This window comes from Saccopteryx bilineata, chromosome 1, assembly GCF_036850765.1.
Source record: "Saccopteryx bilineata isolate mSacBil1 chromosome 1, mSacBil1_pri_phased_curated, whole genome shotgun sequence".
In the NCBI taxonomy this organism is placed as follows: Eukaryota; Metazoa; Chordata; class Mammalia; order Chiroptera; family Emballonuridae; genus Saccopteryx; species Saccopteryx bilineata.
The window spans coordinates 96,392,444-96,415,962 of NC_089490.1; the positions used below are offsets into that span (position 1 = coordinate 96,392,444).

At 51.7% G+C, this 23,519-nt stretch overlaps 1 protein-coding gene across 1 annotated transcript in view; it reads left to right on the forward strand.

The window, feature by feature from the left end:
• VWF (von Willebrand factor) overlaps window positions 1-23,519 on the forward strand; it is a 151,649-nt gene that overhangs the window by 62,715 nt on the left and 65,415 nt on the right. Inside the window, exons 18-27 of the mRNA XM_066261638.1 lie at window positions 1,470-1,630; window positions 10,427-10,530; window positions 11,724-11,862; window positions 14,535-14,669; window positions 16,547-16,693; window positions 18,213-18,353; window positions 18,474-18,587; window positions 19,957-20,113; window positions 20,744-20,902; window positions 21,826-21,961. Of these exons, the coding sequence (XP_066117735.1) occupies window positions 1,470-1,630; window positions 10,427-10,530; window positions 11,724-11,862; window positions 14,535-14,669; window positions 16,547-16,693; window positions 18,213-18,353; window positions 18,474-18,587; window positions 19,957-20,113; window positions 20,744-20,902; window positions 21,826-21,961 (1,393 nt within the window). The remainder of the gene's footprint in view (window positions 1-1,469; window positions 1,631-10,426; window positions 10,531-11,723; window positions 11,863-14,534; window positions 14,670-16,546; window positions 16,694-18,212; window positions 18,354-18,473; window positions 18,588-19,956; window positions 20,114-20,743; window positions 20,903-21,825; window positions 21,962-23,519) is intronic.

Below are 23,519 nucleotides of genomic sequence, written 5' to 3' on the forward strand. Positions count from 1 at the left end.
AATCAAATTTATGACTTTGTCCTACTCTGTCACAGCCTGGTTGGCTTATAACCAAATTTCTTGCTGACAGTTCTGGAGGCTGGGAGTCTGAAACTAGGGTGCCAGCATGGTTGGCTGAGGGCCCTTTCCTGGTTCCTAGCTGATGCCTCCTCACGTGTCCTTCTGTGGTGGAAGAGTCTGAGGGGTTCTGTGGAGTCTCTTTTGTAAGAGATCTAATCCCATTTGTGAGGGCTCCACCCTTCTGACCTAATCATCTCCCAAAGGCCTCACCTTCTAATGCCATCACATTTGGGGATTAGGATTTCACCACACGGGTTTTGGGGCCCCAAGCACTCAGCCCGTAACCAGCCTCAAGGCCAAGACGCTTCCCTCTTTCTTCTTCGTGCTGTCTTTCATTGCGGCATGGTTTTCACCCTCCCGCCCTCTCCGTTCCTTTTTGCCTCTTGGGTCGGTCCTAAATGCTTCCTCTTGCTCAGAGTTTTCTACTCTAGTCCCTGGAAAGGATCATCTCTTTCAAAGTCAGGAAAGTCCTAGAAATTTCTGAGATTCAGGAAAGCTATTTAAGATTTTTTAGGGTTTCAATTTCCTAACAAAAATTTCCTGGCCTTTTTGTTCACAGGAGATTGTGGTGTATGTGGTAAGATATAAGTGCTATGAAGTACAGCGGGGTTTTCAAAAGAAAGGTGCTGTGGCGGTCATTTGCTGTCGTCATTTATTCAACCAGCCATTTATACCCACTAATTGTCGGGAAATACGATATATCAATGGACGAAGCAGACAAGAACCCCTCCCTTCACGGGCACATATTGCAGTGGGTGGGGCTGAGGTGGGGGTGGCTGGGAAATAAATGAATAAGTAAAATATATAGTATGTCAGATGCTGGAGTCAGACGGCGGTGAGCTGGAGAGTGACAAAGCCGGGAGGGCGGGAGGGAGCGTCGAGGGTGGAGTGTTGCAGATGTACATAGAGTTGCTGGGGTGGCCAGTGGCTAGGCAAAGGATGGCCTGTGAGCAAAGGTTATTTTAAAGTTTTTGTGACTAAATTAGTGGTAACAATTTTAGGAATGTCCTATTGGGGCCCACAGGGGTTCTTTTTCAGCACCCAAACCGAGACCTTGTAAAGCTTGGGTCTGGACATATCTGCCCTGCATTCTGAGTCAGTGCAGCCCGTTGCAGCAGGATGAGGGTGGATGTGGAGTCTGCCACTGAGGAGGTGCTGGGAGGGGGCAAGACACCCTCAGTGTAGGCTAAGGTCCAAAGCTCGGTTGAGTAAATGAAGATGCCACCTGTTCCCACACAGTGAGCCTGGCTGGACCCAATAGGAGGTCGTGTGGCACCTCACCCCAAGAAATGGGCAGCTTTGTGTTTCTGGAATTGACTGACTACCCTTAGGGGACCAAAGGACAGTGTAGAAGGTAGGTCTATTCACACTACATCACTGATGGCTGCTTTGCTCTTCCAATCTTCAAGGCAAAAGAAGCTTGTCCTGCCGACCCCCCATGGTCAAGATGGTGTGTCCTGCTGACAACCCACGGGCAGAAGGGCTCGAGTGTGCCAAAACCTGCCAGAACTACGACCTGGAGTGCATGAGCACAGGCTGCGTCTCGGGCTGCCTCTGCCCCCCGGGCATGGTGAGCCCCCCCCCCCCCCGCCAGGGGTCCGCAGCCTTCCACGCTCCTGCAGGCATCGAGAGGGAGAGACAGGAGTTAAAGCAGGGTGCTAAGGGGTGGCGGTGGTGATGGGGGCAGAGGTGTGGGAGGTCCTCTGTGGCTGAGTCAGCCACCCAAGTCAGGAAGGGAAATGATAGGAAAGTGTCTGGGTTTGGTCCTACTGAGATCTGACAAAAACACTTAGTCACTGGAGTGCCACAAAAAGCAAAGCAGGAATTTCCAGAGAATACAAATGCAAACAGGCATTTCCACTAGAATTTTCCCAGGGGCTGCATTCCGTTGAATGAAGATGAGAGGACAAACACCACATTTGCATATGACTTATATATACTGTATGTGTATGACTTTCTACTTCAAGAGAAGATATTGATGTCCCTGCCATGCCATCAACAAGCCATGGGCCCAACATGTCCCTTTCCTACACTGAACCTAGTTTTCCTTATCTGTAAAGTGAGTTGTGAGGTCTTGGCCCACTCTTAACATTCCATGAGTCTGAGGCTGGTGTTCCTTGTGTGGTCAAAGGCATGGTGGTGTCGACTGATGGTCGCTGGCACCAATTAAACACCAACAGGAATCCCCAGTTTGGGGTGTGGTGAAGAGGAAAACTTCATTCAGTGAAAAACAGCTCAATTGTGATACAGCAGGGCTGTGGGGCAGCCCTGGAGCCTGCTCACATGCTGGCCTACTTCGCGCTGCACTGGTCTGCGTTGCTCTGCTCTGGCGAGACATCTTCAGAGTTTCAGCCAGGCCAGGGAGATATAGTCTTTGGTGGGAAGGGAAAGTGTGCTCTGAGGCAGAGGGAAGCTGGATTATATGGACCAAAGTCCCTGCCTTTGGTTCGTTCTCATGCAAATGAGGTCTCCAAACCATCACAGTTTGGTCCAAAAGGCACTGTTTTGATTGGTCAGAATAGAGCCACTCTGGTTGGTCAGAGAGCTGCTCAGCTTCAATTAGATGAGGAAAGTCTCAGTCCTATTGGTTGAAATAGGATTCCAGGAACTCCTTTATAAGGGCTGGGTCAGCTAGCACAAACATGGTGCAGGCAGGCAGGCAGTTTAGTGTAGACTTCTTCCTGAAGTGCCGTTTATGTGAGAAGTTCCTGTAGAACTAGCTGAAGAAGCTCCTGTAGAACTAGTTCTTGAGAAATAGCTGCCTTTTTTTTTTTTTTAATTTGAGCCCAGTTAGCCACCAGGAGGAGCCCTTCTTAGTAGGTGTTTTCTTTCTCAGGTTTCACAGTGGTTTGACCCACCTGGCTTCTGTGTCCTCCTAGTGGTGACAATGGTCTGAGCATGCCCACATCTCCTTAACCTTCCTCCCAAGTCTACTCTCAGTCTGTTTTGTATTAAAAATATTATACACATGTTGTTCTTGTCACCCTGAGAACCAGGAGAGATTCTAGATTTTTCTCTTTCAAGTGCATCCTGTCTTATTACTTTCTCTGACTACAATTCCCCAGATCCAACATGAGTGGTGAAGGGCAGGGGTTGTAAAGGCCAAAATAAGAGGCAGGATGGATCTCATATGACTGTAAAGGGCATTAATGATGCCCAGGCCTTGGCTTAGGGGGCAGTGTCCTAGGTCATGGGAGTTGCCAATATTCTGTGGGAGGCACTTGGATCAATCTCTAGTGGCCCTCAGGAAGGATGTCCATTGGCTATATGCAGGGCAGACAGTCTAGTTCCTTTCTTCCAACCAACCCTTCTCCTCTAAGACAGAGAGACTAGCTGTTACTCACCCTCCTTGGGGTGTTTGTTGCCCTCTGCATTAGCCTCTCAGGATTCTGGAACTTCTTTTCTAATGAGGAAGCTAGAGATTGGCCAGGGAGCACCCCCAGACTAGAGAGTCTTGTTTGGTGCCTTAGCAGAAGGTGGCTATTCAAGGAGATGGATAAGGAGGGGAGAAGTAAGAGAGAGGACTGTAACTTCCATGATGCTCCTGTACCCCAAGGGCCCCCTATGTGGGCTGTCCCTTCAGCATAACCTAGAGGTAGAATTCTCAAACATCAGAGGAGGCTCTGGCAAGAAAAAGGACATCCCTCAGGAGATTATGTCAGCATCAGGGACTCCCTTCAGTGAACTTTTTTTTTTTTTTCATGAAGGCAACAATCCAGTCTTAAGTTTTAATAACCACAGTAATTGCATTATTGTCCCAACTCCCCAGTGGAGAAAGAGGCCTGAAGTACAGGATGTGGACATATAGTTAGGCACTCAGGGGCATTCCTGAGGCCTCTGGAATACATTCCGAGGACAGTCTCTGTGTATATACTGCCATATGCTCTGTGTATCTGTCATAGACTGAGGTGTCTCTCACCTCAGTTTCAGGGGACGGTAACCCTGAAAACTCCTAGTGTAAGAGGTTAGTCTATTTTCACAACTGCGTCACTACAATGCCGACCAACGTGCGAATTGTTGAGGCCAGACTCGGCAGTGCAGAAACATCGGGGTGATTTATTAAGTGCACAGTGTGTTGGCTGCTGCACAGGACACATGTTCCTGGACACAATGCAAAGAGAAAGGATCTGGAAACACCCTGTTTGGGCCCATCAGACCGTGCAGACATTCTTCCCAGGGGAGTTTCTCTGTTTGGCCCACCGCCTGTGGAAGGTGGTGAGGTTGTGGCATGTTACCGAGGGTCTGGGGGAAGAGGTCAGGAATTCTGCTTTCTGAGGACTTAAAAAGGTGGGTGGAAGTAGTTCTTTCCTGGGGGCGATCCACTGAGAGCAGCAGGAGCCTCTGAGTAAGAACAGGGGTCAGAGGGCCATGCTCTCAGTCTGGGCTTTGCGGCTTCCTGGCTTCCTGCTCTTGTACAATCACTCACTCTTTCTCTGAGCCTCAGTTGCCTGATCTGTAACATGGACACATAATTCCTGTTCTGCCTTCATCACACGTTTGCTGTGGGTCTGAATAAGTTGTATGAGAAAGCATTTTTTTTCTTCTTTTTTTTCCAAGTGAGAGGAGAGGAGATAGATAGACAGACTGCCACATGTACCCTGACCGGGATCCACCCAGCAACCCTTGTCTGGGGCGATGCTCTGCCCATCTGGGGACATGCTTGCAACTGAGCCATTTTTAGCACCTGAGGCAGAGGCTCCATGGAGCCATCCTCAGTGCCTGGGGCTGAAGAGCTTGAACCAATTGAGCCATGGCTGTGAGGGGAAGAGAGAGAATGTGTGAGAGAGAAGGGGAAGAGGGAGGGGTGGAGAAGCAGATGGCGCTTCTCCTCTGTGCTCTGACTGGGAATTGAACCTGAGCATCCACACACCGGGCTGACTCTCTACCACAGGGCCAACTGACCAGGGCCGAGAAAGCATTTTTAAAACTGGAAAGTGCTACAGAATCATAGGAACAGCTTTAATTGTTGTTTCACAAACAAGTGGGGGTCAGTCTCAAAGGCTGTGCCTGTCTGCTCCTCAAGTCCACATGAGAAACTTATGAGGGGCCTGTTTTCTTAAAGTTCCAATCTGTTGTGGACCAAAGTTTTTATAAATACAATAAAATGATCACAAAAATAAAACAAAACAGTTACATACAAAATATCACCCCTAATTTTTATTGGCTACAACAGACATGACATCTCAGTCAAACTGGCATAAGATTTTCTAAACATCTCTCCATTTCTGCGCTCACATCATCACAGACTGGCGCTGGCCCATGGACACACTTTGAACGGTGCTGCTCTTTGTTGAAGACTGATTGCTTTTCAAAGCATCTCTTTGTGTTTGTTGTAAGGCCAGCAGCACCTGCTTGAGAATGTTGTGGTCAGGGAGAGGGTTGCCTCTCTTGCAGTTTGCTCCAGACCCGGCACCTGTTTAGAGCAGAGGTTTTGGGGTCCACCCCACACGTTGTGAATTCCATCTGCTCCTGCCACTGTTGCAAAGGCCTCCTTGCATGGAACAAGTGGGTGGGCATGCCTTTGGTGGAGAAGCAGCATAAAAAAGTCACCAAACAAAATTCTAGGTTTGAATCCTGGCTCCTTCTGATAATTAATTGAGTGGCAAGTCACTTACAATCTGTGTCTGATTTTAATCACCCACAAAATTGGGTTAGAAGGGCTGTTGGGAAGACTGGATGTGACAGTGGCAGGCGCATGCAGGCACTCAGTAAATGGTGGTTAATAATGGCTATTAGAAGTTCATGGAGGAAAACCATAAATCATATTATGAATAGAGATGCTCTAGGAAATTAGAAGACAACGAGAAATATTTTTGACACCCCAGTGTTCACATTCTGAGGCCTACTGGATCTGTAAAATGGGGGGGGGGTCGCACTAGAAAATTTCCCAAGTCTTTTTTTTTAGTTCTAAGATTCTGGAGTGAATTACTTGCCTTTAAGCTAGAACATTACCCGATTCCACCACGAGGTGGCAGTAAAGCACAATCTCCCGCCCATGGCTCAGTCCTCATTCCAGCCACAGCTGGAATCCTAAGAGCACCATCAAGGGGCAGGATGAGAAGTAACCCCCAAACCCAGGATTTTGACCCCTTCTATCACACAGGAGTAGACTGAAGAAAAAGAGGAAACAGCGATCAAGGATACATAATTGCAGAGTGGAAATCCTGGTCTCCGGACTCCCGGACCAGAGGCTTCAGAGGCCAGGCCCTGAAGTGCTCTGGAGAAAATGTAGCACCACTGTCTGGGAGAGTCTCGCTCACCTTTTGGAATCTAGTGATTACATTTCCAAACTGGTGCCCAGTTCTGCTGGTACATGGAAACCTCTTGTCAGCCGGGGGGTGTGTTCATTTCCCCAGTTCTTTGATGCCCAGTTTTCTCACGGCCCAATATGAAGACTGGAAAGACGCTGTCACTGCCCTTTGAAATACAGAGCCTGGGCCCAGGGGTCCGCCCAGAGCAGGCCTCACATGTGGGCATTGTAAAGGTCCAAGAAAGCCCTCCTGTCTTAAAAATATTTTCTACACTTCCATTATTTGTCAGCTAACCAAGCTTACTGAAATAGAATAAACATAAATTCATTTTGGTTAACCAGTAAGGACTTTAAAAAAAGCTTACAAATCCTCATGGGAAGTCATTCACACCTTAGTGTGAAATATTTCATCAAATGTTTTCCTCCTTTCCTAGCAAACTTATAGTTGAAATCAGCTGTGTGGAGCTGGAAGTATTGATGGAGTGGGAGGATGAATAAAGGACAGTTGGGAGGCAAAAAAGATTTTGGACAATGGATTGTGTGGTGTTCATGCATGGGGGTGGGAGGAGAAAGACGGGGCCTTTGCAGAAAAGGGTAACAAAACCAATTTTTTTCTACATAATAATTTTTTTGGCGGGAGGCTGATCAAGACCTGGTACCACGCTCTCAGTGTCAGCCATTCTTACTGAAGATGTCATGAGTTGATGAACAATAAGGACAACTATTTTTTTTGCCTGTTTTCTTCTGAAGTCTTTGAAGGACATTTGTCAACTGTTTTGGTGTCCCAAAGGAACAAAAACGCTAGACAGAAGGCCTTGGCCGATTGGCTCAGTTGTAGAGCGTTAGCCCCATGTGTGGATGTCCTGGGTTTGATTCCCAGCCAGGGCACACAGAAGAAGCACCCATCTGCTTCTCTACTTTTCCCTCTCTCCTTCCTCTCTGTCTCTCTCTTCCCCTCCTGCAGCCAAGGCTCCATTGGAGCAAAGTTGGCCCAGGCGCTGAGAACAGCTCCATGGCCTCCACCTCAGGCACTAGAATAACTCCTGTTGCAATGGAGCAAAACCCCAGATGGGCAGAGCATCGCCCCCTGGTGGACATGCCGGGTGGATCCTGGTCGGGTGCATGCGGGAGTCTGTCTGACTGTCTCCCCGTTTCCAACTTCAGAAAAACAAAACAAAACAAAAAAACCCCACTAGACAGAGATGGTTCTGTTCATTTTAAATTTGATGTGTAGGTGACTTGTCACAACACCCACTTGGGGACTGCTGTTCTGGCTTACCCTACGTGCCGGCCAGGCCTCACCCGGACCCTGTCCATCACCTGTGTTGTGCCTTTACCTTTCTATCTCCATGATTTTCTTTAATGAGGCAGAACGCTATTTCTTTAAAGCACCAGGACTCTGGGTGTTTTTGGCTGGGCTGGTGTTATTTGATCCCCTCTCCAGCGTCAGAGCCTCCTGCTGAGGTGTGGCCTGGAACCTTCTCCGCTCCTTTTAAGGTTAGGCTTTGTCTCCTCTCCAGCTCCGACTTATGGACCCCTTACCACGACTATGTCGTCTTTCTAGCAGTTCTCAACCAAAAAGTCCTTTCTTTTATTAAAATATAGGTGACATACAGTACTGTATAAATTTTAGTTGTACAGCCTAATTATTCAACTTTTGTACATCCAACGAAGTGATCACCGTGATAAATCTAGCAACCACTTGACACTGTACAAAGTTATTTATTATATTATTGCCTGTATTCCTCATGCTGTGCATTACAACCCCGTACTTATTCTCAAACTGGAAATTTGTACCTCATTTCCCCAACGCCCCCCCTCTGGCAACAGTCTTCTCTGCATCTATGAGTCTTTCTGTTTTGTTTGTTTTTTAGATGCCATGTAGAAGTGAAATAATACAGTCCTATCTTAATACTGTAATCTGCCAATTAGTAATCTTCTCTTACTAAAAGAAGTCGGAGCAGAGAGGAGCATAGAAGGAGTTGGCAGGATAATCTCACGGCCAAGCTGGGATTTGAGTTTTATGTCCACTGCAGCAGAGCTGGGCTGCCTGGGACTCAGCCCCGGACCAGGGGAGGGGCCTCCTGAGCCACAGTGTGCAGGGCTTTTTGTCCGTGGGTTGGCTGTCTGGAAGAGAGGTGGAAACATCCAGCATGCAGAGTGGGAGGCCTGGGAGCCTCAACCCAGCCTTCTGTAGGTGATGGGACAGCATGGATGCTGCTGAGGTGGGGCGAGGGCTGTTTCCCGGAATCCATCTCTGTGCACCCTGCATCGCTTTCGTCTCACGTAATCTTTCCGGTGTGAGGCTTATTTTCTGGTTTCCTCTAACTATAGGTGTGAGTGTTGGTGTTCCGCAAAAGATGCATTATTTGTGTTATTCTTACAGTAGCCACTAGGTGGCAGACTCAGCCTTAAGTCAGAGCTGACAAAGTTTAGGAGCATGTGGGAATGAACCCTAATTGTGACAGCCTTTGAAGACTGGTAGACAGACCGTTTTTATCCCTACCCAATCCTGCCAAGCTGCCATCTTCTCTACTAGGCATCTAAGCTCATTTTCTTCCAAGGACAGTGGTCCTAGGAGGTAAGAGCTACCAAGAATGTGGTAGAGCTGCACCTCCCTGACTTTCTGCACCCCCAGCCTGTCCCTTCGCTTAGGCTGGGAGGGCTCAGGAACACAACTGAAGCTGGGCGAATCTGATGGGGAAGTAGTGAACTTGTTTTTCCCATCCCCTTCCAACACACACGTGTACACACACACACACACACACACACACACACACACGATTTTAGCCTCTGATCCTTGACATGAGAGCCCTTTGTTCAGCCCAAGAACGCCTGTTCCCAGGGCGTTGTCTAGATTCAAGCCCTGGGAACTCAGGCATGTCTGGGGAGTGACGATCGCAGGAATCCTGAGCCATCCAGACTAGGATCTTCTCACCCCTCAGGTTGCTCTACAACCACAGTGCGATGGTCCCTCCACCTGAAGATGGCCCAGGGCTCCGTTAGACCACCCAGGGGCAGGGCCCACCAGAGCAGACATCAGGGCCATCTCCTGCAGCTGGGACAGAAGCAGATCTACATGTTGGGGTTGGAGTGGGTTTGGCCAGCTCTTCCTGAGCCCCTGGGGCCAGTAGGTCTTAGTTCTCCCCACTCCTCCCCATCCCCCACCGCAGCACACCTGAGGAGTGTGACGTGCTCCTGTAGTAACTTCTTTGCTTGCGGGGCCGGGCAGGGAAGTAGAGCTCTCCCGCGTGGAGGTTGTGTTAGACTCTCGGGACTGGGTGAGGGGGTTATGCGTGGGGCTTGAGCAAGTCCCCAGACCCTGGTTTTGGTCCATCTCTGCCTATGGCCAGAATTCAACTTTTACCTCCAGGGTATTAAGTGCATTAATAACTAATTCATTCAGTTAATGAAATATATTGTCCATTTTCTTCAATTATAAACATAGTAGGTGCTCATTAAAGAACATTCGGGGGGAAAAATTTAAGCTAACAAAGAAAGTAAAATCCCCCTATCTTAGCCCACCATCTGGACGTGACTTCTATATTTCCTTTAAGTCTTTTTTTGAAATATATATATATTTTCATAATTGGGACCATATGTATATACAGTTTCTTTCTCCCCTGGTTTAAAAATTAACAGCATAAGTATTTCTCACATCTTATAAGATTCTCCCAAAGGGCCCTTCTAAATGCTCCATGGGACACCATCACCTGGTGAGTCCTTAATGGTTTTCATCATCTTTCTATTGTTGAACGCTTGGTTGCTCCCATTTTTTTTTTTTATTGCAGTGATAATTCTGTATTAACCTTTGTCTATAACTCTTTTCCTTTGGAGAAATAGTCTGCATGGAATTACTGGGGCTAAGGGAATGGGCATCTCGGGGTTTTCCAGCACATGTCACCAAAGAGTCTCTGTTCAGGTTCCAGGTCACCGTGTCCCCAGCGGGGTGTGAGGGCAGAGGGTGGTCAGGTGTCTTCAACTGAGCGGGGGAGGAGCCGTGTGGATGGGTGCCCGTGCCCTCTAAGCCCTGGCCTGGGCATTGGCTCCCTGGCTTCACTTCTGACTGAGGCTGTCTCCCTGGGGCCCCCATGACTCTGGATTGCTTTCCCTTAGGTCCGGCATGAAAACAGATGTGTGGCTTTGGAAAGGTGTCCCTGCTTCCACCAGGGCAAAGAGTATGCGCCAGGAGAGACGGTGAAGATGGACTGCAATAGCTGGTGAGGCCCTGGGAGAGGCTTTTGTGGGGCGGAGCCACTGTGGGCAGAGTTGGCAGAAGTGGGGGGGAAGGTCAGGGTGCTGTGGGGGCAGACATGTCCAAGTACCCTGGGCCCTTGCCTCTAGCACCCTGGGGGAATGTGGCTACTCTTTCTTTGTTCATGCCTCTGTTTCTCTCTATGTAAATGGGGAGAATCCTTATCATCACCTGCATAGACACTGTCCTGGAGGCTCGTGCTTGCATTCAGAGGGATGGGCCCGGAGATGAGGGCCTTGTCTTATGTCAGTCACTGCACATGGGACCACGCTGCCAAGCAGCATGGGGTTTGGAGGGTCCTCTTCTGGCCTCATGTTGCCCCTAAATATATGACAGTGTGCTTGTAATGGCATTGTTTGAAAAGGGACATTGTGAGGGAGGCTGGTTTTTCTTCTCCCTTCTCCTTGGCTATCCTTCACGTAACCTTCTGCTCTGCTCATTTACTGTGCTTTTGACTTTGGGGAAAGACTTTATGGAAAAGCCCCTGAGGACAGAGCCAGGAAGGCGCTTAGCTGTCTCCTGGGCCTGAGATCTGAGCTTATTGTCTCTGATGCACAGAGGGACATCCTTATGTCAGCTCTGGTTCCCGGGTGGTGGGATGGGGCCTTGTGGCAGCCAGCAAGTCACTGTCAATTCAACCATATCGCTCTGTACACAAAAGCACAAAAGTACTGGCACAGAAGTTCATGGCTAATCAGCATTTTCCCAACTCAGAACTTTCCTCCTGTTCTGTCTCGTTTTCCCTGTTGGTCTCAGACAGCATGCAGCCTCCGTTGTTTGTCTTGTAGAGACTGTGGGGATACACTCGCGCAACTTCCAGGGAGGCTGAGCTTCAGCAAACCCATAGCAGGTGGTTTACGGAGTGTCTGGGTCTCTTTCCTTGGCTGCCTGGATCACCTGGGTTCTTATTTGACTCAGTTTCCTTCTTGTAATGGAGTGCAGCATGACTTCCTCCTGGACCCTGTGCTTTAAAAATGTGACAGTCACAACTGCACCCCCACTCCCTGGTGAGGCTGCAGATCCTCCACTTCTTGAGATTTCCCGAAAGGTTGGGCTCACCTGGAACATTCTATGTTCCTTCCTGGCCTCCTCATTCTGCAATGCCCGCATGAGCCCTGCCCACCCTACATCCGGCGTCCTTGCCATTACTGTTCCCAGTGTCTGTCGGGACCGGAAGTGGAACTGCACAGACCACGTGTGTGATGCCACATGCTCCACGATTGGCATGGCCCACTACCTCACCTTCGACGGGCTCAAGTACATGTTCCCCGGGGAGTGCCAGTACGTTCTGGTGCAGGTGAGAGTGAGGGCGGGGAGGAAAGGCGCTGCCTGTCCTGAGGAGGGGGCGGGAGGCGCTGTGGGTCCTGAGGAGGGGGCGGGAGGCGCTGCGGGTCCTGAGGAGGGGGCGGGAGGCGCTGCGGGTCCTGAGGAGGGGGCGGGAGGCGCTGCGGGTCCTGAGGAAGGGGCGGGAGGCGCTGCGGGTCCTGAGGAGGGGGCGGGAGGCGCTGCGGGTCCTGAGGAGGGGGCGGGAGGCGCTGCGGGTCCTGAGGAAGGGGCGGGAGGCGCTGCGGGTCCTGAGGAGGGGGCGGGAGGCGCTGCGGGTCCTGAGAGGGGGGGGGCGGGAGGCGCTGCCTGTGGTCTGGGGGCTCTCGGGTCAGTCTGTTGCTCTGTCCCCAGAAACTACCCTGGGGCTGGTTTCCACTGGAGCGATGGTCCAACCCCCGGAAAGGTGCCTGAAGAGGTCGGGGCTTGATCCTCATAGCGATTGTCCACCTTCCTTTTATTTACCTGGATGGACACTTACACAAATAAGACACAAGCTCATGTATTGACTGGGACTGTTGTGGGGAAAGGCTACCATTAGCCCAAATTAGCACCAAAACAGAATTAGAAAAAGGCACCCGACCCTTTTGGCAGACACAGCCTCAGTCAGGGTGCACAGCGGGAGGGGAGCAAGGCTAGATTTCGGGGTGCTTACCCTCCCTGCTAGCACCTTGTGCGGTGAATAACCCAAACAGCCCTATGCAGCGGCCCTGGACCTGGGATTGAAAGGACCCCTGGATTTTGCTTCCTGCCCTATTCATTCTCCACATTTTCTTTTCTAACCTGTTGCAATTCAGAATGGGCAGGAAGGGGGGCACAGAAAAGTCACACTGCCAGCAGGATGAGAGAGCCCAGGAAGTCCTAGCTGGAATTGGTATGGTCCGAAGGGAGACCCACAAACCTGTGGGAGCCTCAGTCCCAGGGAGTCAGGCAGGGAGGGTGACTGAGCATGCACGCCCGCCCAGCACACTGGAGTGGGGCAGAGCCAGCAGCACCCTGACCAGCCATGTGCAGAGCACGCTGGGAGTGAGCAGGGGCACCCTGACCAGCCATGTGCAGAGCATGCTGGGAGTGAGCAGGGGCACCCTGACCAGCCATGTGCAGAGCATGCTGGGAGTGAGCAGGGGCACCGACTGGCATGTGCAGAGCACGCTGGGAGTGAGCAGGGGCACCCTGACCAGCCATGTGCAGAGCATGCTGGGAGTGAGCAGGGGCACCGACTGGCATGTGCAGAGCACGCTGGGAGTGAGCAGGGGCACCCTGACCAGCCATGCGCAGAGCACGCTGGGAGTGAGCAGGGGCACCCTGACCAGCCATGTGCAGAGCATGCTGGGAGTGAGCAGGGGCACCCTGACCAGCCATGTGCAGAGCATGCTGGGAGTGAGCAGGGGCACCGAGTAGCATGCGCAGAGCACGCTGGGAATGAGCAGGGGTACCCTGACCAGCCATGTGCGGAGCATGCTGGGAGTGAGCAGGGCACCCTGACCAGCCATGTGCAGAGCATGCTGGGAGTGAGCAGGGGCACTGACTGGCATGTGTAGAGCACGCTGGGAGTGAGCAGGGGCACCCTGACCAGCCATGCGCAGAGCATGCTGGGAGTGAGCAGGGGCACCGACTAGCATGCGCAGAGCATGCTGGGAATGAGCAGGGGTACCCTGACCAGCCATGTGCAGAGCATGCTGGGAGTGAGCAGGGGCACCCTGACCAGTCATGCGCAGAGCACGCTGGGAGTGAGCAGGGGCACCCTGACCAGCCATGTGCAGAGCACGCTGGGAGTGAGCAGGGGCACCCTGACCAGCCATGTGCAGAGCACGCTGGGAGTGAGCAGGGGCACCCTGACCAGCCATGTGCAGAGCATGCTGGGAGTGAGCAGGGCACCCTGACCAGCCATGTGCAGAGCATGCTGGGAGTGAGCAGGGGCACCCTGACCAGCCATGTGCAGAGCACGCTGGGAGTGAGCAGGGGCACCGACTGGCATGTGCAGAGCACGCTGGGAGTGAGCAGGGGCACCCTGACCAGCCATGCGCAGAGCACGCTGGGAGTGAGCAGGGGCACCGACTAGCATGCGCAGAGCATGCTGGGAGTGAGCAGGGGCACCCTGACCAGCCATGTGCAGAGCATGCTGGGAGTGAGCAGGGGCACCCTGACCAGCCATGTGCAGAGCATGCTGGGAGTGAGCAGGGGCACCCTGACCAGCCATGTGCAGAGCATGCTGGGAGTGAGCAGGGGCACCCTGACCAGCCAAGTGCAGAGCACGCTGGGAGTGAGCAGGGGCACTGACTAGCATGCGCAGAGCACGCTGGGAGTGAGCAGGGGCACCCTGACCAGCCATGCGCAGAGCACGCTGGGAGTGAGCTGGGGCACCCTGACCAGCCATGCGCAGAGCATGCTGGGAGTGAGCAGGGGCACCGACTAGCATGCGCAGAGCACCCTAGGGGTGAGCGGGGGCACCGACTAGCATGCACAGAGCACGCTGGGGGTTAGCGGGGGGCACCGATAGCATGCGTAGAGCACACTGGGAGTGAGCTGCAGTGACACCAACAAGCCAAGCCTCCACCACCCACGCCAAAGATGATGAGACGCCAATCTTCCAGTCTGGAGAGAGGTGGCAGGAATATTATTTGTCACCCGGCACCTCTTTCCTAGGATTACTGTGGCAATAATCCTGGGACCTTCCGCATCCTGGTGGGGAACGAGGGATGCGACTACCCTTCAGTGAAATGCAAGAAGCGGGTCACCATCCAAGTAGAAGGAGGAGAGATTGAACTGTTTGATGGGGAGGTGAGTGCCAGCTCCTTTCTGCTCCCTCAGGCCCCCTTGGCTCTTCTGACAAGTATTTGCTTACAACTTGTGTGAATAAAATATTGTGTGAAGAGGGATATGTAACTGCGTCTCTGAAGAAGGAATCGGTGATTTCCTCTGTAGGGGTAAAGACTGGAGGGCAGGAGGACTTTTCCTTCTATGTGAGTGTATATAATATACGTAAAATGCAATTATATATGTATACACGCATGCATATGCAAATATGTATATTCTGGGAAGTGATGGTGTTTTGGGGACTTTTACTTTCTTTCATGTGTTCAGTTATTTTCAGATAAATCTTTTTTTTTAGAGAGTTCAAAAGAGCAGTAAGCATATCAAGTCCCTCTGTAGTAAGAGCTTTGACATGATTCTAGGGGTACATGGGAAGGCCGAGATCTTAAGATGCTGACTCCAGGACTGCCCCTGAGATTCTGACTCGTGGGTCTGGCTGTGCGGCTCAGGAGTCTGCATCTGAAGTGCTGGCAGCTCCTAGACCACATTTCAGTTCAGCTGCTCTGAGCAGAGTGGGTACTAGGAGGACCCAGGGCCGGGGCTCACCCATGTCCTGGTATCTTCATTTGGTGCTTGGCCCTAACCTGTATCCCTGCCTCCCTCAAACACCTGTCACCAGTATCAGGGTGGGAGGTGAATTGTCCTCCCTGTGGGAGAAAACTGCTCAGTAAGAGTGTCCTACTGACTGGGAGTCAGCAGCGTCAGCTCCATGTCCAAGGACAGCTCTATCTAGGACAGGTGACAGCAGTGATGTTGAGTAGGTGTGCACAAGTGATTAGCTCTGCAGGCTGCGTGTGCTAAGGAGAGGACATTTGCAGAGAGGTGACAGCACCTGCCTCAGTTTCATGGGATAGAGAGCCAAGCCGCTGAGATCGGGCACCAGCAAGCATTCCACCAGTCAGGGTCTCAGGTCAGAGTCTTACAGTCCAAAGTCTGTGATTCCCACTGCTAGCATTAAGCGCCCCAGCCTCTCTGCTCTCCGTCAGCTCTGACTCTGGATGACAGTGACTCTGGGGAGAGGAGAGAGTCCAGTGCTCATTTTTGTAAAGGGATTCATTTTTTATTCTTTTTCAAGAGAGAGGAGGGGATATAGAGAGACAGACTCCCGCATGCACCCCGGCAGGGACCCACCTGGCAGCCCCTGTCTGGGGCAATGCTCTGCCCATCTGGGGTCATGCTTGCAACCGAGCTATTTTTAGCACCTGAGGCAGAGGCTCTATGGAGCCATCCTTAGCACTTGGGGCTGATGCTCTCGAAACAGTTGAGCCATGGCTGCAGGAGGAGAAGAGAGGAAGAGAAAAAGAGAGGGAGAGGGAGAGAGAGAGAGAGAAAGGGAGAGATGGAGAAGCAGATGGTCACTTCTCCTGTGTGCCCTGACTGGGAATCAAACCCAGGACATCCACATACTGGGCCAATGCTCTCTCACTGAGTCAATCAGCCAGGGGTAAAGGGATAAATTTTAAAATCAATTGCCTAGAGATGCTTAAAATCATTGTTACATTAAAAACTTATTTAAGGGACATGTGAATTTAATGATCAAGTATCAAAAAAATTTTCTTTTTGTGATGGGTGATCTTCTACTACTGGGTTTCATTGCATTGTTAATTCCATAATTATAATTTTGCTGCCACCTCTATTGTCCCTTAGTCAGAGAATTCTTGGGGGGGTGGTAGGGAGATGAACACAGACACATCCGGGCAGCTGCTGGCCCTGAAGGGACGAGCCCATACTGAATGGGGCCAATGGCTTACGGTTGTGCAGAGCCACGGAGACAGGTGTGGGTATGGAGCAGGGCAGGATGGGGGATACTCCCTCTCCTTGTCTCATGCTTTGCCCTCCTTCAGGTGGATGTGAAGAGGCCCATGAAGGACGAAACTCACTTTGAGGTGGTGGAGTCTGGCCGGTATGTCATTCTGCTGCTGAGCAAGGCACTCTCTGTGGTCTGGGACCGCCGCCTGGGCATCTCTGTGGTGCTGAAGCAGATGTACCAGGTTAGTGGCCTTCCCCTGCTTCTTTCTCGTCTTGTCTGTGACTTATTGTTGGGACCATCTTCATCTTCCTGAGTAGCAGGAAGTAGACACTCCCCCCCCCCCCATGTCTCAGGGGAAGGTGGATGGTCTGGAAAGGGGATGTATGAGTGGAAACATCAGGGAAGGGAGGGAGGGAGCCGTGCAAATGTCTGGATGAGAGGAGTTAGGCCTGTGTAAAGACCTGTGGATGGCCTGACCAGGTGGTGGCGCAGTGGATAGAGCGTTGGACTGAGATGCGAAGGACCCAGGTTCGAGACCTCGAGGTTGCCAGCTTGAGCATGGGCTCATCTGGTTTGAGGAAAGCTCACCAGCTTGGACCCAAGTTGCTGGCCTGAGCAAGGGGTTACTCAATCTGCTATAGTCCCATGGTTAAGGCACGTATGAGAAAGCAATCAGTGAACAACTAAGGTGTCGCAATGAAAAACTTATGATTGATGCTTCTCATCTCTCTCCGTTCCTGTCTGTCTGTCTATCCCTGTCTATCCCTCTCTCTGACTCTCTGTCTCTGTAAAAAAACAAAACAAAACAAAACAAAATGACCTGTGTATGGTGTTCGGAGTGTCTGAGCAAGGCTGTCCATGGCTGGAGCGGAGGGACTTGGGCAGTTAACAGGGGTAGGGAGGAGGCAGGGCCTTATTGTGGGGGCTGTTAAGCCATGTAAAGACATTTGGCCTTCTGTCCAACTGTGGGAACACTCTAACATATTTCCCAGTAATGTATCCCCTTTGGGCCAAACCAAATTCTCCATATTGAAGCAAAATAGAATAAGTCACATCTCTTTATCCCAACACAGGGCTCCAACTATGTCGTAAGAGCCCAGCAACTGTCTTTTCCAGGCCAAATAGTTCCAGTTCTTCCCATAGTTTTTACGTGATGGTTTCCATTCATTCAGCAGTTACTTGTGTAGGACCTATACTGTATTATGGCATGATAATGGGGGAACACGGAGATGATTTTGTGTCAGCCCAGGGGGCATTTAGTAGACATCGGAATCCTGGCCAGCCTGCTCTGAATAGGCTGCAGTTCTGCAGGTGAGGGGCCCCCGTCCATAGCACAGTAGGGCTGGAGCATCCTCTTCTCAGATCTGCACTCTCAGTGATGGAACTAAGAACCAGCCCCTCTCCGTGCCCAGGCCTTTCCTGGGGAAGGTGATGGCTTATCTCACAGACACCAAGGCTTAATTTCCACTTCTGCCCTTGGCCAACTGTGGGACATGAGCAGGTTGCCTATTTTTATGACCGATCTTTTTTTTTTTTTCTTTAACTTTAAAATGAGGTCAGCAAGGAAGGCCAGGAAAAGGCCTTGACAAGGGCAAGGCTTTGCTGGTCACCCTGGTCTCCGCCTGGGCCTCCATCCAGGCCCCTCCCACCCTCTTCTTCCTCAGACAAGCCTGCCTCCCTTGCTGCCTGGAGTCCTCCTTGCCCTGGATCAGAGTCTGCCCTGAGGTTCACCATGCTCATGCTCTCAACTTGTCTGTCAGGAGCAGGTGTGTGGCCTCTGTGGGAATTTCGACGGCGTCCAGAACAACGACTTCACCAGCAGCAGTCTCCAAGTGGAGGAGGACCCTGTGGACTTCGGGAATTCCTGGAAAGTGAGCCCGCAGTGCGCTGACACCGGGAAGGTACGTCTGGAGTCTCCATAGGGACCGGGTGGCGGGAGGTGGGCGAAGAGCCCTGCAGGGATGGCAGGGCTTGGGGAGAGGGACTGTTCTAGTCTGTGTGTGCCCGTGCCCGCTCCCCAGGTGCCGCTGGACTCGTCCCCCGCTGCCTGCCACAACAACGTCCTGAAGCAGAGCATGGTGGATTCCGCTTGCAGGATCCTCACCAGTGACGTCTTCCAGGACTGCAACAGGCTGGTGAGGGCTGCGGGGTGGTCAGAGGCATGAGAGCGCTGAGGGCTGGCCAGAGGCTCGGGCACTTGGAGTGCCAACTTCTAATTGTGGACACTCCCTTGGAGGCTTTGAAATGATCTGTGTTGAGGTCACCTCTCCGCTCGCTTTCTTGACCTCAGGCTGGGAAGCAGAAAGGCTCATCAACAGTTTACGAGGAAAGTCATGCCTGGCAGGTCACTTCTACAGGAGGGGGTAGCTCATCCGCTTCCTCTGCCTCAGCCTTGGGGCTTGTGCCCCAGGAAGTGTCTCCGCTCCAACACTAGAGCCAGAAATTTCATTTCCTGTTACCTTACTATGTCTTCAGACCTGAGTCCCTTAGCCTCTGCCCTCATAGAGCCCTTCAGCTCCTAAGTCTTACCTCAAAACCCTTTTCTGGTCTTAACTTCAGGGGGCTTGGGCTCTCGTTTTATGGCTTATGTTGGTGCCTTTGTCTGCAATGGTGGCAAGGAGTTCCCCAAACACACACACGCAACTGTGTAGCACCCCAACATGGGCGTGGCTAGTTGAATACCCGTATCTCAGTTCTCTTTCTATCCACCGAGTGATTTTCAGTCCCCGAGGACTCCAGAGGACGCGCAGGATGCCCAGGCTCAGTGGAAATCCGGGCATCTGAGTGGGAAGGGTGAAGACAGGGAGAGGAGTCGGGGGAATCAGGATGGTTGGAAGGTCTTGGAAATAGCGACCCAGCGAGTGTCGGAATTTGTCCCTCTCACAGCTACCCTGACAGAGGCCGGTGTGTGCAGTGGCGTGTGTGGGGGAAGGGAAGGCGGTTGCTGTAATTGAACGTAGGTGGGTAGACTGCCTCTTCATGGAGGTTTGGGGTCAGAGTTCAGGAATATACACTGTCCAGCCGTCTTGTCCCAGAGCACCTCAGCCAAGCGACTTGAGCAGGTCCTGATGTTTTCCTCTCTCTCCTTGCTAAATGGAGGCAAAGAAAGAGAGTGGCCAGCTTGCATGTGTGTTTGTGTTTATGTAAAAAACACCCAAACACCCATGAGGTTGGGAGTGGGCTTAGAGGATGGCAGGATGACTGAGCAGGTAAGTGGACAGAGAGATAGAAAGAAATGTCCTTTGAAACATTCTCAGACATACCTATCCTATAAAAGACGGGAAAAAGTGCTTTACTCAGTGTTTCTTGCTGGAATACAGATTAGAAGCTAGGCATTCTGCCTCCCTATCCAGTCCTTCTGTGGAAGCATGGCCTCCATCCAGTTCCCCTTCTTCCCGGGAGCCCCCTTTCCCGATTCTGGCCACCAGAACATTCCCGCCCAGACCAGGAGCCAGAGTGCCTGAGTCTGGTCCCAGGCCCCGCCCACCCTGCGGCTCCTTGCAGGCGGACCCCGAGCCCTTCCTGGATGTTTGCATCTATGACTCCTGCTCCTGTGAGTCTGTTGGGGACTGTGCCTGCTTCTGCGACACCATTGCTGCCTACGCTCACGTGTGTGCCCAGCACGGCAAGGTGGTGACCTGGAGGACAGCCACGTTGTGTCGTGAGTCTTGATGTCCCTCATGGTCTCACTCACCCTTCCCTCAACCCTCGTGTACCTAGACTTCAAGACCTTCTAGTGGGGCACAGGAAGGAAGCCTAGTGGGAGAGAAGGCAGAGCTCTAGTGTGGGCACGGCGGGCGGGGGCAGAGGGAGTGAACGCCTGATGTGAGGAAGGACAAGGGACAGGGACTGAGGACATTAATATGTGGAGACCTTTATTTTGGAGAAATTCTGGAAGAGGGAGAGAAGAGGGGACAGTGATGACAGGAAGAGGGAAGTGAATGTATGTCTTTAGTTAGACATGATCACATTTGTCAACGTGATCGATCAACTCATACGAGGGTTTATATAGGGTTTTCCTTCCTCGGGTGTAGGCAGCTGATTACTTTTCCATGGGAAACGATTCAGAACCACTGGGTTCTTGGTTTAGGTGCTTTAAAAGTTCAGAAGCCTCTACTACTGGCGACTCTGGCCGTTCCTTAGTTCCTGGATAGACTCTCACCTCCCCCAGGGCCATCACCGCCGCCGGTCTCACCGCCATCGGTTTGGGGCCTCGCGGCGGTCCTGGCACCTCAGGCGGCACGGGACGGCCTGTGCTGTCCTGTTACACTCATTGCTTCCGTCTGCACAGCCCAGACCTGCGAGGAGCGGAATCTGCGGGACGGCGGGTACGACTGTGAGTGGCGGTACAACAGCTGTGCTCCCGCCTGCCCCGCCACGTGCCAGCACCCTGAGCCGCTGGCCTGCCCGGTGCAGTGCGTGGAGGGCTGCCACGCCCACTGTCCTCCAGGTCAGTCGCCGGCCCTGGGTGGGCACGGGCTGGAGGCAGGGGGGAGGGGCAGGCGATCGGAAGGGTGGTTCCTTGGCCCACGGCATCTCAGCTTTGCCCAGTGGAGCCCTGTCCCCACCCCTGTAACCCTGGGTGCTGTTTCCACCTGGCCCTCCCATCAAAGCCGGGCCACCTATGACCTTTGTGGCTCTGAGCACCTGCACCAGTGCTCTGTGTGCTTACGTACAGGTTTGTCACCCAGCGTGGCACTTTCTGACGGAACTTACTGCAGTGATGGGCAGTTCTACTGAAATGTGGCTCATGTTTCTGGGGAACTGAATTTTCAATTTTATTTAGTATTAATTTAAATTTAAATCTAGCCACATGTGGCTACTGGCTACTGTATTGGATAGCACAGATCTAGAGTTATTAACAAAAACAGGTGGGGGGGTTAAACAAAGGAGAAGAACCTTATAGACACAGACAACAGTGTGGGAATAGTGGGGGGAAGAGGGGAGGGGGAGGAGGGGTATGGGTGGTGATGGGTGCAGACTGAACCTGGGTGCTGAATGCACAGTACAATAGTCAGAACATTCCCACCCAGAATTGTACACCTGAAACCTGTATAATTTCATTAACCAATGTCACTCTAATAACTTCAATAAAAAAATAAATGTATTCTTTGGGGGAGCAAAAAAAGACCTGCAAAAAGAGGTAAGATTTCATTTGTGCTGAGGTTTGGGGACCATGGGGGGTGATGGAATCCCCTCCCATTCTGCAGAGGGAGAAATCACTTCTTCCAGAAGAGGAGGAACTGAGAACTGTACGTGATGAGGTGACTCTTGGGGAGGCAGGCAGAGCTGGCTTCCGGGACAGATTCCTTTGGGTAAAGGCTCGTGGCAAAGGCAAGAGTCTTGTTTCCTCACGAGAAGTTTGTCATGCAGGGAAGATCCTGGATGAGCTTCTGCAGACCTGCGTTGACCCTGCGGACTGCCCCGTGTGTGAGGTGTCCGGCCAGCGCTTAGCCCATGGGAAGAAAATCACCTTGAACCCCGGTGACCCTAAGCACTGCCAGATTTGGTAAAACCTGGTTGCTTGAAGTCTGAGTCTTACTGTTTTCCCTGGGGACCTGTTCAGGGTGTAGGTTTTGGGAGAACTTCCTTACCACGTGCGAGTCGGGGGTAGATTTCATTCCATTTGTTTCTCTTTCTTTAGGACAGACTAGAAACATCTTCTCCAGGAAACATCTCTCTTTTTTTTTAATATATATTTCTTTTTTTTTTTTTAATAATTTTATTTTTTTAATGGGGCGACATCAATAAATCAGGATACATATATTCAAAGATAACATGTCCAGGTTATCTTGTCGTTCAATTATGTTGCATACCCATCACCCAAAGTCAGATTGTCCTCTGTCACCTTCTATCTAGTTTTCTTTGTGCCCCTCCCCCTTTCCCTCTCCCTCTCCCCCCTCCCCCCGTAACCACCACACTCTTATCAATATCTCTTAGTCTCACTTTTATGTCCCGCCTACGTATGGAATAATGCAGTTCCTGTTTTTTTCTGATTTACTTATTTCACTTCGTACAATGTTATCAAGATCCCATCATTTTGCTGTAAATGATCCAATGTCATCATTTCTTATGGCTGAGTAGTATTCCATAGTGTATATGTGCCACATCTTCTTTATCCAGGAAACATCTCTTAATCTGTTCTCACTGAAGGATGGGTGCAGTCTGATTGTTCCTGGAGGTCACGTCTAGGCTGGGACAGGCATCTGTGAAAGGTTTCTCTGTAGCTGGAGTGGGGGGGGGGTGCAGGGCAAGAAAGGGAGGCAGAGAGCCCAGACCCTCAGCATATCATAGACACCTCTGGGCCACAGCCAAGGTCCCCGGATGGCTTTTGTAGTTTGGGTGGGTGGGGGAGGGAGGGGAGAGCCACTCCTTCCTGCACCCTGGGTTCTCATCCCATAGCCTCTGGGAACTGGGCAGTGTGGGGAGGTGAGAACGAGTCCCCAGGGTGAGCACTGAGCTTTCTGAAGCCCTGCTCCTAAGGAAGAAACATGCATTTGGATGTTGATATATTCAATACCACTTCTTATGGGAACTTAAACTTGAGAACTTAAATTCACCGGGGAATGGGCTGTGGCCGCAGCTGCCAGAGTCAGACCCCGCCGCAGCCATCTGTGTAAACAGGAGTGAACACTGCCTGGGGTGAGCTTCCTAGCAAACACAGGAAACTAGCAAATGTGTCACTCACGCACTGTTAACAAAGATTGAAGCAATAAATCGTGTGGGCCACAAGGACGTAGGAACTGGCTTCCCAGTAGGACTGGCCTGTCCATTCTCCATGTGCTGAAATGGGGACTGTAGGGTATAAAGAATGAGCCCGATGCTGGCACGGGGCTCTGAGCCACAGGACATGGGAGTGCAGTGCCCGCCGTTTCCCCACCTCCCTCTGCGGGCATGGGAAGGGGCAGCTGCCAGGGTGCATGTTGCAGAGGTGAGCAGGTGTGGACCATAGTTTCAAAGCAGGCTGAATAGCGCCTGGGAATCAAGCTTCAGGGCACACTCCCCAGGGCTCTGGCCACCGCTGCCCTTTCGCCCTCACTGGGCCTGCTGAGGGCAAGTTGCCTCAA